We start from the raw sequence: 15495 nt of genomic DNA, 5'->3' as shown, positions 1-15495 counted from the left end.
GAGCCTATTCAAACAAATAATCAATGAGTATTTCCAAAAATTATAGAAAGAATCAGATCCCCAAATTCAAGAAGCTAACAAGTACACCTAATTATCTCAATCCACAAAGACCTTCTCCAAGGCACATTATATTAAAATTGTCAAAAATTAACAACAGAGAAAGGGTTCCCATAAAAGTAAAGATAATGGTAACAAAGGAAACCCCATTAGATTAACAAATTTTGTGGCAGAAAAACCGAAGCTCGCAGATACAGTAACTAAATATTCAAAGGGAGAAATCACAAGCCCAAAAAATACATCTAGCAATTATGCTTTAGATATAAAGAAAAAAGTGTTTTCCAGGCATACAGAAGCTAAGGGAATTTACTACCACAAGATCTACACGAAAGAAATTCTGAAAGGTAACATACCTGCAATGAAAAATGCATAACATTACAAAACTATGAGCAAGAAACAAAACTTTGTGCAAAACTATGACTAACAGACAAAAGCAGGAAATTCCAACCCTTATTCAGAATAGAGTATTAAACACTCAAATGTAACATAAAGGTTAAAGGAGGTGGAATCATTAAAAGAAAAAGACACTAGCTATTGCAACATGGAAAGTAATACACAGGGGGACCCAAGACAGTGAAAGAGTAAGTGGAAGCTACACTAATCTCCTCCCAGAACCAATCTGGAATTACAACTAAATTGTAGAGAAATCATCTTGAATAACCAATTGAACACTAGCTGGAAAGAAGCCTTATATCCATGGACAGACAAAAGAAACCACATCACCACAACATGACTGGTAGGGAGTGTGGAGGAGGCGGGAGAAGGCTGATTGGCCTCCCATGGGTGGCAGCTGAATTCAGGAGGGATATTTCAGCAGCCAGGGGGTTCTCCCTCAGAAGTATGGGGTCTAAACCCCAAGCTGGGCTCCCCGGTATGTAGCACCAGAACCACGAAAGGAACCCAGATAGCATCCTGCAGCACGATTTCTGTCTGCCAGGAAGAGATGGCTGGGGACACAGAGAGCCTCTTAAAAGGCCAACTCATAAAATTCCATTTGCAGCCACTTACCCTAGACTTCAGCAGAGGCAAGGCAGAGTGGGCCACAGATACTTAAGGAGAGTCTAGGGCTGGTGACTCTGGGGAAAGAATTGAAGGAACAGCCTCCAGGAACCCTGTGCTGAGTCATTCCCTATATTGCAGAAGCCATCTTTCTCAAGCAGAACACTCTTCTCCAAGTGGCATCAGCCTAAGGGAAAGCAAGGGACCCACCCACAGGAATTACTCTTACCCTACCCTTTGGAGCTTAAGACTGATTGCTAGGTACAGCTTGAGGCTATATCACTAATTAAGTTTAACAACTAAGTCGGTTCTCTGGGAGCTCTGGGACTTTAGCTAGCCCTCCTCTGGCTTGGTGCTGGTAGATACAGGCATTACTGTGCAGCCTTGTTCTTTTAGCATACACACAGGCCAAGGAGAGGGAGTGGATTGCTGATAGCTCCAAAGACATTACCCATGACCAGTCATAAGTAGAACCTGACAAAGGACTGAACCAGAGTCTTTGAAAATCTACCTAATATATAGAAACAAATACAAAATAGCAGCCTAAATAGAAAGACAAAGAAACAGAGGCCAAATGAAAGAATAAGGGAATTCTCTAGGAGAAAAATGAACTGAAGGCAAGCAATTTACCAGCTAGAGAGTTTAGAGAAATGATTATAAGGATACTCAACAGCATGAAAAAAGATGTAGAAGCCACAAAAAAGGATGAAATAATACACTGGAAGGAATAACATTAGGTTAGATCAGAGGACCAAATCAGTGACTGGGAAGATAAGATAGGAAAAAAAAAAAAAAAAACCACCCAGGCAGAGCAGCAAAAAGAAAAGAGAAATTTTTAAAAAATTAGGAGAGATTAAGAAACATTTTGGACAACATGAAGTGTAACAACATCACATCACTGGAAAACTAGGAAAGTGAGCAGGGATCCAGAAACTACTTGAAGTAATAATGACTGAAAACTCCCCTAATCTAGATCTAGTGAAGAAAAAAGACAGACATGTCCAGGAAGTTCAGAGAGTCCCAAACAAGTCAGACGAAAAGAGACCTACACTGAAACACATCATAATTAAAATGGCGAGGCTTAAAGACCAGGAAGTTCAGAGAATCCCAAACAAGTTGGACCAAAAGAGACCTACACTGAAACACATCACAATTAAAATGGCAAGCCTTAAAGACAAGGAGAGAATCCTTAAAGCTTCAAGAGAAAAGCAGGTAGTTATATGAAAGAAGCACCAATTACACTGTAATCTGATTTCTCAGCAAAGACATTTGAGGCCAGAAGGGAGTGGTATGAAATATTCAAGGTGATGAACAGCAAGGATCTACAGCAAAGGCTACTTTACCAAGCAAGGCTATCATTTAGAGTTGAAGGAGAAATAAGAAGCTTCCCAGAATAGAAAAAGCTAAAGGAGGTTTTTAACACCAAATCAGAACTGCAACAAATGCTAAAGAGAGAAGAAGAGGAGGAAGAAGAAAGGGAGGGGAACAAAGGGAGGAGGATGAAAGGGAAAAGGAGGAGGAAAAAAGGAGGAAGAGGAAGAAGAACAAGAAGAAGAAGAATAACAACAACAAAACCAAGAAGAATAAAACAGGAAAACAGGCTAACAATAACATGGCACTAAATACTTATCTGTCAATAATCACCTTAAATATAAATGGCTTAAATGCTCCAACCAAAAGACATAGGGTAGCTGAATGGATAAGAAAACAAGACCTACATATATGATGCCTCCATCTCAGATGGAAAGATAAACACAGACTAAAAGTAAAAGGACGGACAAAAGATAGGGCATACAAATGGAAAGGGAAAAAAAGCTGGGATACCAATACTTATATCCAACAAATAAAGACTTTAAAACCAAGGCTATCATAAGAGACAAAGAAGGGTACTACACAATGACAAAGGGAACAATCCTACAAGAAGACATAAACCTAGCAAACATTTATGCACCCAACATAGGAGCACTTAAATAAGTGAAGCAAATCTTCATGGACTTAAAAGGAGCAATATAAACACAGCTATAATTGGAATTTTAACTCCCCACTGATTTCAATGGAGAGATCTTCCAGACAGAAAATCAGCAAGGAGATAGGGGCCTTAAATGATACACTAGATTAAATGGATTTAATTGGTATCATCAGAGTATTTCACCCCAAAGCAGAAGGATATACATACTTATCATTTGCACATGGAATATTTTCTAGGACAGACCACATATAAGGACACAAAACAAGTCTCGATAAATTTGAAAAGACTTAAGTCAAATCAAGCGTCTTCTCTTACCACAATGCTATGAAACTATGAATCACAAAAAGAACACTGATAAACACATAAAGACCCAGAAGCTAAACAACATGTTATTAATAATGAATGTGTCAACAATGAGATCAAGGAACAAACCAAAAAATACTTTGAAACAAATAAGAATGAAAACACAACCACCCAAAATCTGTGGGACACTGGGAAAGCAATCCTAAAAGGGAAATTAATAGCATTACAGGTCTGTCTCAGAAAACAACACAAACCTCAAATAAACATCCAACTTTTTATTTTATTTTATTTTTAGAGAGTGGGGAGGGAGGGAGAAAGGGAGAGAAACATCAATGTGTGATTGCCTCTCACACACCCCTGCTGGAGACCTGGCTCACATCCCAGGCATGTACCCCGACTGTGAATTGAACTGGAGACTGTTTGGTTCGCAGGCAGGCATTCAATCCACTAAGCCACACCAGCATAATCCAACTTTATACTTAAAGGAGCTCAAGAAAAAACAATTAAAAAAATCCCAAAGTGAGTAAAAGGAAACACATAATAAAGATCAATGCTCTTAAAAAATGATACAAAAGATCAATGAATCCAAGAGCTGGTTCTTTGAAAAGAAACAAAATTGACAAACCTTTATTTAACAAGACTCATCAATAAATAAAGTCTAAGAACCCTAATAAATAAAATCAGAAATGAAAGAGAAGAATAACAACCAACACCAGAGAAATACAAAGGATTGTAAGATAATATTATGAACAACTATATGTCAACAAACTAGACAACATGGACAAAATGGATAAGTTCCTAGAAACATACAATCTTTCAAAACTAAATCAGGAAGAATAACAGAATCTGAATAGACAGATTATACCTAATGAAATTGAACCAGTAATCAAAAAACTCCCAACAAACGAAAGTCCTGGATCAGATGGTTTCACAGGTGAATTTTACCAAACATTCAGAGAAGAACTAACACCTCTCCTTGTCAAACCATTTCATAAAATTCAAGAGGAGGCAAGGCTCCCAAGCACATACTGTGAGGTCAGAATTGTCCTAATTCCAAAACCAAATAAGGAACTACAAAGAAAGCAAATTATAGGCCAATATCCCTAATGAACATAGATGCTAAAATCCTCAACAAAATGTTAGCAAATCAAATACTAGCATCAAAAGAACATATTCACTGATACAGCTAATAAGGGGTTAATTTGCAAAATCTATAAAGAACTTACAAAATTCAACACCAAAAAAAAGACCCAATTAAAAAATGGGTAAAGGAACTGAAAAGACACTTCTCTAAACAGGACATACAGATGGCCAATAGACCTGAAAAGATGCGCAATATGGCTAATCAATCAGAGAGATAAAAATTAAAACCACAATGAGATATTACCTTACACCTGTCAGAATAGCTATCATCAGTAAATCAACAAACAAGTGCTGGTGAGGATGTGGAGAAGGGGAAACCCTTTTGCACTGTTGGTGGGAATACAGATTGATGCAACTACTGTGGAAAGCAGTATGGAGATTCCTCAAAAATTAAAAATGGATCTGCCTTTTGACATATTGATCCCACTTCTGGGAATATATCTGAAGGAATCCAAAACACTAATTCAGCACCCCTATATTCGCTGCCTCATTGTTTACAACTGTCAAGATGTGGAAGCAGCCCCAAATGTCCACCAGTAGGTGAGTAGATAAAACAACTATGGGCTATTTACACAATGGAATACTACTCGTCCATAAAAAGGAAAATTTTACCCTTTGGGACAGTATGGATGAACCTGAGGAACATTATACTAAGTGAAATAAGCCAATTGGAGAAAGACAAATGCCATATGATTGCATTTATGTGTAATCTAATGAACTAACTGAACCAATGAGCAAACTAGAGAGAGACTCATAGAGAGCAGGATGACAGCTAAGGGAGGGTGGGGCAGGTTAGGGAGTGGAGGGATTGAGCAAAAAGGAAAAAGGATTCATGGACGTGGACAACAGTGTGGTGACTGCTGGGGGCATAAGGGGACGAAATGGTAATGGAAAATACAATAAAATATAGAAATTAAAGAAGTAAAAAAATAAATCAATGCACAGGGATAATCTGTAGCAACAAAAACATAAAAGGGGAGGGGAGAAGACTGAACTTGCTCAGGTAAATGGAGATAAGATGCAACTACAGGAAAAAGTACTACTGTACATATGAAGCTTTCTTTTGTATAAACCTAATGGTAACCACAATAAAGGTATCTAGAAATGAAACACATACATAAAAAAGGAGAAAACAGAGGAGGAAATAAATCACAGAATACTGCTGACAGAAAGACAAAAAAAAAAAAACAAACAAACAAACAATGGAGACACAGTTTCCAGAAAACAAAAGACAAAATGGCTGTAGGAAATCCTCACAGATCAATAATCACTATAAATATAAATAGACTTAATTCACCAATTAAAAGACACACAGTAGCAGATGCATCAAAAAACAAAACCTAACTTTTTGCTGCCTTCAGCAGACATCTCAACTGCAAAGACTCAAAGCAAAGAAGTGAAAAATTATACTCCAAGCAAATGACAACCAGAGAAAAGTGGGTGTAGCTGTAATTGTATCAGACAAAATTGATTTAAAGATAAAAAAGTAAAAAGAGACAAAGATGGACACTTTATAATGATAAAAGAGACAATTCATCAATGAGATATATAACACTTATCAAAACATGTACCCAAAATTGGAGCACTAAAATACAGGGTGGGGCAAAAAAGTAGGTTTGCAGTTGTGAATACATGAAAAACAGAGTTTATTCTTATTATTATATATTTATATCTGTATGTTTTCCATAGGAACAACTATAAGCCTACTTTATATAAAGCAACAGAATGCAATGATAGTAAAGTACCTAAGTACCCCACTGACAGCAATAGATATATCATCCTAAGAGGAAAACAATAAGGAAATATCAACCTTACATTCACACATTACACCAAATGGACATAATCAATATTCACAGAGCTTTTATTGGAGACCACCAGAATACACATTTTTCTCTAGTGCACATGCAGCATTTTCAAGAACAGACCATATGTTGGGGCACAAATCTAGCATCAACAAATTTAAAAAGACTGACAAAATATCAAGCATATTCTCTCACCACAATGCTTTGAAATTGGAAATCAAATGCAAAAAGAAAGTGGAGAATGTGTGGAAATCAAACAACATGCTATTAAACAATGAGTGGGTCAAAGAAAAAATAAAAGGTCAAAAGATACATAAAGACAAATGAAAATGACAATACAACATATAAAAATTTCATAGATACAGCTAAAGTGGTAATGAGAGATTTACATCTTTGCAGGCCTACTTCAAGAAACAAGAAAAAATTCAAATAAACACCCTAATAGTTCTACTTAAATAAATAGGGAGGAAAAAATACAAAGCACAAAGTCACTAAGTGGAAAAAAATAATAAAAATTAGAAAAAGAAATAAATAGAATAGAGAAAAAAATACAAAAATTAATGCAACCAATAACTGGTTATTTGAAAAGATTAATAATTAAATTAACAAACCTCTGGGAAGACTCACTAAGGAAAAAGAAAAAACTCAGAATCAGAAATGAAGGAAAAGCTACAAAAATACTCAGAAAGGCTACATGACACCAAATTCAATAACCCAGACAGGGGTGTCAAACTCATTTTTATTGGGGGCCACACCAGCCCAGGAGTTGCCTTCAAAGGGCCAAAATAATTTTAGGACTGTGTAAATGTAACTACTCCTTAACAGTTAAGGAGTTAAAATTACATTCAGCCCTTTGAAGGCAACCATGAAGCTGATGTGGCCCCTGGTGAAAATGAGTTTGACACCCCTGACCTGGAAGAAATGGACAAGTGCCCAGAGATATATAACCTTCCCAGATAGAATCATGAAGGAAAACTGGAAAAACTAATCAACAGTAAGAAAATAGAAACAGTCATCAAAAACCTCCCAAAAAGTAATAGTCCAGGACCAGACGGATGGCTTCAGTGATCTGAACAAACATTCAAAGAAAATTTAATAGCTATTCTTCTCAAACCCTTCCAAAATATTTTTAAAGGCAAAACTTCCTAACTCATTTTATGAGGCCAACATTACCCTAATATAAAACCAGATAAGGAAAATATAAATTTAAAAAATTATAAGCTAGTATCTCTGATGAATATAGATGCAAAAATCCCAAACGATTACTAGCAAATTTAATACAATGCATTAAAAAGACAATACACCATAATGAACTGGAGTTCAGTCAATGGTAAAAAGATGGCCCAACATTTAGATATCAATAAATGTGAGACACCACATTAACAAAACAAAGGATAAAAATCATTATCAATAAATACAGAAAAGCATTTGATGATACAAGTCATCTATGATTAATAAAACACTCAATAAAATGGGTACAGAATAAAGTACATAAACATAATAAAGGCCATATATGATAACCCCTCAGCTAATATCATACTCAATGGTGAAAAACTGAAAGTCTTCCTCTAAGAGCAGAAATAAGACAAAGATGCCCACTCACACTGTTATTCGACATAATACTGGATGGCCCCTCCAGATTAACCAAGTAAGAGAAAGAAAGGCATACAAATGATGAATGAAGAAGTAAAAATGTCACTTTTTGCAAATGGCATAATTCTATATAATTAAAACCATAAAGGTGCAACCAAAAAACTGGTAGAATCAAACAAGTACAGTAAACTTGCAGGATACAGAATCAGTGTAAAAATATGCACTGCATTTCTATATACTAATTAAATTTCAAAAAAAATAAAAACAATTCCATTTGCAATGGCAACAAAAAGAGTAAAATATCTAGGAATAAACAAGGATGTGAAGGACATGAAAACTACTAGACATTGTTGAAAGACATTGAAGATGACACAAAGAAATGGAAAGATGTTCCATGTTCATGAATTAAAAGAATTAACATAGTTAAAATGGCCATATTACCTAAAGCAATATACAAATTTAATGCAATCCCCATAAAAATCCCAGTGGCATCTTTCAAAGATAGAAAACAACAACAACAACAAAATCCTTAAATTTGTATAGAATAACAGAAGACCCTGAATAGCCAAAGCAATCCTGAAAATAAAAAAAAAAAGGTGGAGATATCACACTCTCTGACTTCAACTATACTACAAAGCTACAATAATCAAAACAGTATGGTGTGGGGGGGGGGGGGGACGACAGATGCATGGACCAATGGAACAAAACTGAAAGCCCAGAAATAAACTCACAGGTATTTGGGCAACTAATTTTCAACAAAGAAGCCATAAACATATACTAGAAAAAAGAAAGGCTTATCATTAAGTGGTATTGGAAAAATCAGAAAGCCATGTGCAAAAAAATGAATCTAGACTGCTATATGACACTGCTATTTTACACAAAAAGTAGCAAAAAATGGATCAAATACATAAATATAAGACCAGAGAAAATAAAATACATTGAAGAAAGCATAGGTACTAAACTTACAGACTTGGGTCTCAGAAAGGATTTTATGAATTTGACCTGAAAAGCAAGGGAAGTTAAAGCAAAAATAAATGAATGGGTCTATATCAAATTAAAAACCTTCTGCACACAAAAGAAACCATCAACAAAACAAAAAGGCAACGAACTGGATGAGGAAAATATTTGTAAATGATACCTCTGATAAGAGGCTAATATCTAAAATATATAAAGAAATATAACTAACCAACAACAAAAACAATTGTTCCAATTAAAAAATGGGCAGAGGACCTGAACTGACTGGCTCTTTTCCCAAAAAGACATACAAACAGCCAACAGATATTTGAAAAAGATTCTCAATTTCCTTATATATAAGGGAAATGCAAATTAAACCACAATGAGATAATCTCACACTAGTTAGAATGGTTATTATCAATAAGACAAGAAATACATGTTAAGGAGGATGTGGAGGAAAAAAGGAACCCTCATATAGTGATGGTAAGAATTTTCTTTTCTTTGTATTTAATTTTTTTATTTCTTTTATTAAACTAATTTCTTTTTTAAAATTAAATGTATTGAGTTGACATTGACTAATAAAATTGTACAAGTTTCAAGTGTACATTTCTATGATACGTAATCTGTATATTGCATTGTGTGCCCACCACTCAAAGTCAAATTTTCTTCCATCACCATTTTAACTGACCCCCTTTACCCTTTCCAACTCCCTTACCCACTTCTCTCAGGTAACCACCATACTGTTGTGTGCATCTGTGAGTCTTTGTTTTTCTTGTTTTTATTCCAGTTTTATATCACACATATAAGTGAAATCATATGGTTCCTGACTTTTTCTGTCTTATTTCATTTAGCATGATATTCTCAAGATCTATTCACGCTGTTGCCACTATGAAAAACAGTATGGACATTCCTCAAAAAAGTAAGAATAGAGCTACCATATGACCCAACAATCCCTATCCTGGGTATCTACCCCCAAAATTTGAAAATATTTATTCATAAAGATGTATAACTCTACATTCATCATAGCAATCATGGCATTATACAGGTTAGCCAAGACATAGAAACAACCTAAGTATCCTCTGATGGATGACTGAATGTATAGACAATGTGGTTCATGCATATAATAGAATACTACTCACATGTGATATATAAAATAGAAAACAAAAAATGAACAATCAAAATAAACAAACTCGTAGACATAGACAGTATGGTGGCTAACCAAGGGAAAGGGGTATAGTGGGGGGTTGAAGAGGGTACAAGAGGTCAAATATATGGTGACAGAAGGACGCGAGACTGAGTGGTGAGCACACAATGCAATATACATGATATATTACAGAACTGTATACTTGAAACTTAATGTTATTAACTAATATCACCCCAATAAATTTAATTTAAAAAATAAAATTTTAAAAAATGAAAAAAGCTTTTGAACATTTACTTTTTGTAAGGGGCTATCCTAAGCACTTTACTTCTATCTTCTAACTCATTTGATCCTCTAGGGTAGATAACAAGATTACTCAACTTTCACCTCACCCCCCCAAAGAAACTAAGCACTGAAGTTCCACAGTTAGTAGCACTAAGGCCCAGACTAATAGTCAGAGTCTGGCTCCTCAGATCAAGTTCTTAATTATACTAACATGAGAATATGGTGTTAGGTGTATAAAAACATAACATGTTAATATGCTACAGGGTACAATGAAGAGTTATTTTTAGTTTAAAGGGCTAAAGGCACCTCCCGATCAGGGAGCATTTTGTCTAGGACTGAAAGGAAGGAGAAAAAGAAGGAAAACAGCATGTTACTTAGATATTATTGCTAATTTGGTCAAGTCAGAAGGATTATTTCACCTCAAATCTTAACCATATAACAGAAAAAAAAGCAATTCAAGAATAAATGTACTTAAGAGCAAGGAACTTGAGTCAAATCAAAATTTTAAATGAACAGATTTTATAAAGAATTTAGAATGACAGTTCTGTCAGGATCATCATCCTTAGGTACTTTTTCAAAAGTAATGCAAATTTTAACCAGTACCCCATTCCCAATAAGATATAACAGTAGGTAAATTTTAGACTAATCTACCAATTTGAAATTTTAATAGACAAAACCCATTTTTATTCTCATTTTCAGAATAACATCATGAAAAGTGATACCTATTTTTTCAGGTTTGAGTAGCTTGAAAGATACTGTTGAGGTTCCTTTGCCACCTGACTTGGTTGTGACAATTATGTCTCCTTTGTCATTTTTGGCTTGTCCCACTCGACATACTATTTTACTTGCAGACATCCATTCTGCTGTCAAGAGGCAATTATGTCCACAAATTGTCAAGCCTGAAAATAAAAACATGCATGAAACAAAGTTAAATAGAATAATGATGAGTTCATTATGTCTATTACATGAACTTCCTCCTCTTAAGCAATTCTTCTTTCTCCTCTTAGTAATACCAGGCCTTTTCAAAAACTGAAAAATAAATCTAGAAGTAACATTTCTTTGTTCAGTATTTATTCAATATTATTTCTATTATTGAATATACCAAGTATTATTTGCAAATACACCACTGTCTCTATTGATTTTTGCCTAATCTTTTTTCTCTAACAGTTAAGACTTCTTTTAGATTACATTTAAGTTTCTTTAAACATCAATGGAATTAGATCATAATGGCCATAAAAACAATGTTTAGGCATTCTGATTACTTAAGACTATAAGAATCTTAAATTGCTTTCATAGGTATTAGAAGGAAAATTATTGCTGTTATTAGAAGTCTAAGTTATTGATATAAAATTCTAAAGTATAAATAAATGATATATCATTCCCTAAAAACATATTTCTACATCTTCCTGAAAATAATCTGCATATACTTTTACTAGTGTTCAATTATACATGGTGTAACAGAATGAACTAAAGTAGATACTTTATTTGAAGCATAGTCTGGAGTCTCGTAAATCCAGGGTATATTCTCAGACATTACTGGTTTACTATTTCATTTTTAATATCTGCTTATCATTCCTCTAAAGGCAGTTCACGATACTATACTATATTCTGCTTTCACAATAAATGGGCACTCCCAAAAGGTCAACTCATGCCTGGCATCTCAGACCCAATTCCACGTGTATTACAATTTAAGCAGTAATGAAACAGGCACTGAAAGATTGCAAAAAGGAAGACAAGATTCCCTGGAAAAACACCAAAATACCACCATGTAAACAAACTGCCATCTAGTCTACTAACTGGTTTCATCTCTATTTTTCCATTTAAATAAAACAGAGACCAATATAACAAATATTTATGGAGCAAATAACCAAAATATATGTGTCAAAGACCTGGCCACTTTACACTTTTTTTCTCATTATGTAAACTTTTTATACTGCTCAACAGTTAAGTTTGACAATTACAATTTTTTCCCTAGAAACACTACAGTTGAAAAAATGAAGGGAGAGATTTATGTTCTGTTACAACTTAAAGCAATATTTAGTAAGAATGTTATATTAACTATAAAGAAATAAAAACAGCTATATTTTAAAGACATTTATTGAAATAATAAATTTTAAAGATTCCCTAAAACATCTATTATGTATTCATGTATGAATTTTATTTAATAATAAAGTACTTAAAGTTCCTGTAGGATTAAGTTTTCTGTTGGCTTTTTAAGATATGTAATGACATTTACACATTTTAAATGCATTCATAATTAAAAATTATTTTTTGCAAATTAGCAATGTTTTAGATATCTTTCCTGATAATGTTTTTTTGTTACAAAAATTTTAAACAATTTAAGAGATTGAGAGCATCTCTGGAACACCTCTCTATCTCCAAGATAATAACTGTGAAGCACTTCAATGCACATTTGTTCAAATAATTTATATACATACATAAATCTGTGTATTTTTTTAAATGAACAGGAAATGTTTTAATTTACAAACCATTTAATTACAGATGGTAGATAATTTGATATCACTCCAAAAATTTAATATAAAAATTAAATTTTTTAATTTACTATATCAGAAAGGAGAAACACTCAAGAACAAATGTCAGGATTTAATGTAAATTAACTCCTAACATAAGTTCCCTGCTGGAGAAACATCTTATGATCAGCACAGATGGACGGGAACAGCTGTCAGCTACGAAAAAATGGAGTCTTACAAACATGTTCTAATGAGCAAACACAAATACTGACCATAATGGTACAAGGTAGAAAAAAACTACCCAAAACAATGCCATATTCATCTGGTCATAGCTTCTACCAGTGTTCCTCTAATTTAACATTTATTCTGCATTTTAACTAAAAAAATTAATAATCACCATATAATTTTAAACACAGATTCAAATGGATCTGTATTTAAATAAAATGTCATGAAAATTAAGATCATACGACCTATTTAATTTCTTGAGCACACTTTTGCTAAGTTACTAAAAGCTAAGAAATCTGCTTCATGAAATATAATAACATCTCATTTTAAGTAACTTGTAGAACTCCAAATAAAGTGTTTTTATAGTGTTTTATTTGGCTAGTATAGATATATCTGAATTAAAAACACTTAACTTAGTAGGTTAAGTTTGCTTTTTTAAAAAATGGCTTTTTGGCAACACATAGGCAGGTTGAAAGCTGACCTATCAAGGTTTATAAAAGTAATATACATTTGGTCAAATAAGAATAGCATTGCCCGAAGCTAAGGCAAGATTAAAATTCCTATAGAGTAGTAACCATCATGTTTAGGAGCTCACAACGACTGCCAATTAAATTGTGAGATATAACCTCCATCCACATGGCCTCTTTCCATACATTCTGGGCACTTTTCCACTCTGGATAAATAAAATTCTGGAATGAGCTATATCAAAAACTCAAGACATATGATTAGATAAGTCTATCTTCATAAGAATAAATGTTTTATTCACTGAAGAATAAAACATTGTAAACTAAAGAAACAATATAAAATGAGACATATTTAAGTAACACTAACAAACAGAATTAGCTGGGAAGTATAAAACTCAGCTTTTAAACATGGTGGGGAGCTTCAGTTCACTTTCTCTTTTCAAAGGTTTTTCTGAATGGCCAAAAAACAATCTGTCAATCAGCAGCTATAATGCAAGAAAAACAAGTTCCAACTCATAGTCTCCAATACTTTACCAAATTAAGAAACGAGTCAAGAGAATGTCTGAATCTAAATAAATGCAGATGGGAAATCAGAATGTGTATGTAGTACCATGTATATTACAATCTCTCCCTTCCTCATTCTCAATGGATATAGGTATAACCCTCATAAAGAATTCACAGGAATATAATCTTAACTGACTTTAAAATTATATTTCTAATTTGTTCCCTTCCCTGGCTATATCTAATACTCAGTTGTATTTAATAATAATGATGGTGACGACGACAACAACAACAAGGCTCTTTAGACACTGAGACTTAATGGGCCAGAGCATTTTTTTTTAAGTTCTAGAAAAGATTAAGAAAAGCCAGGGGTGAGAACCACTGACAAACATCAATGCTTAAATAAGCTAGCAGTAAAGGTTTCCATGTAACAGAGAGGGAGAAACACCATGCAAACCACCATGTAAAAACAATTATGCTGTGTCAACTGGATGCATAGTTGTCTATCATTCATGTCCTTGAGCTTCAAAAGATTAAAAAACATAAACTGACTCTAAAAACTAAAACTCAGTTTGCTCTAAATATGTAAATATTAGAAAAATCTAACTAAAAAGACAGATTAACATGTGTGAGAATTAGTCTGAAGAGATTTTTGGTTGTAAATCTCAAAACCTGGCAGGCAAACTATGAATTTCAAATCAGTGGTATTGCTCTCAACCATGATGGAGCTGCCATGTGGCAGAGAAAAAGAAACAAATTAAGACCTATAGGTCACCTGATGAGAGAGTCTCTTTTAGATGGAGTGAGGACAAGAACCAAGTGGTACTGACATCGCCAGGTGGTGGAGTTTAGATTTAACCTGAAGAGCAATAATTAACAGAAGAGCCATAATTCACAAAGCATTTAAGAAGGAACACAGACAGTTGTATAATGATAAGAAAACTAAAGAGAGCAAAAATAGCGAGGAGGCTGTTTTGGCAATCTAAGCAGGAAAGAGTAACAATGAAGAAATGGAGGCAAATCTCAGCTATGGGAAACTTTCTGAAGGACCTGATGAAAGATAATATAGGTAAGATTTGATAAAATAATAATTTTTAACAGAAAAATCAGAAAATCAAATAATTCTCTCACTTTTATTCAGATCACTCTGTACAGACCACAGTAATGTTTTTCTATCACTTTCACTATTTCAAATAATATGTCTTGCCTCTACTGTTCAACATAAAAAGGCATTTACCATGGATATGTAGCCCACTCCTTGCCCTTACCTATGAGGTCGGTTGGACCAGTGCCCAGGTTTTCTCCTCTAATTGTGACCTTGGTCCATGGTATTCCTTCATTTGGAGAGATGCCTGTCACAAGGGGGGGTTGCCGTGAACGAGACATTGTGATTTTGTTCAGCAAACTGGAGATCTAGTTACAGATGTAATCTTGTAAAAGAAAAAGAAAAAAAGGATTAGTGCCAACTGAGAAAAGCATTGACTTGAAATACAAGAATGCTAGACATTTAGTACCAGAACATAAAAGTATTCTTAAACATACAGTTTTGAAGTTTTTAGTTGTCATGTAGCTGGTTTCCCAACAGCTA

General features: G+C 34.1%; 1 protein-coding gene across 8 annotated transcripts in view; it reads right to left on the bottom strand.

The window, feature by feature from the left end:
- The window catches only part of EXOC2 (exocyst complex component 2), a 262089-nt gene that overhangs the window by 192312 nt on the left and 54282 nt on the right, over positions 1–15495 (bottom strand). For 7 of the 8 annotated variants that reach the window (XM_028511621.2, XM_036026609.1, XM_028511622.2 and 4 more), the window contains exons 2-3: positions 15176–15337; positions 10969–11145 (exon numbers count right to left, since the gene is read on the bottom strand). In XM_028511621.2, the coding sequence (XP_028367422.1) occupies positions 10969–11145; positions 15176–15293 (295 nt within the window). In that variant the 5' untranslated portion in view covers positions 15294–15337. Of the gene's footprint in view, positions 1–1065; positions 1202–10968; positions 11146–15175; positions 15338–15495 lie in introns of those variants that run through there. The other variant, XM_036026611.1, reaches the window with a different exon arrangement.

Source organism: Phyllostomus discolor, chromosome 5, assembly GCF_004126475.2.
Source record: "Phyllostomus discolor isolate MPI-MPIP mPhyDis1 chromosome 5, mPhyDis1.pri.v3, whole genome shotgun sequence".
Classification (NCBI taxonomy): Eukaryota; Metazoa; Chordata; class Mammalia; order Chiroptera; family Phyllostomidae; genus Phyllostomus; species Phyllostomus discolor.
Note: the sequence above shows the minus strand (reverse complement) of the source record. Positions and strands in the feature narration are given on the sequence as shown.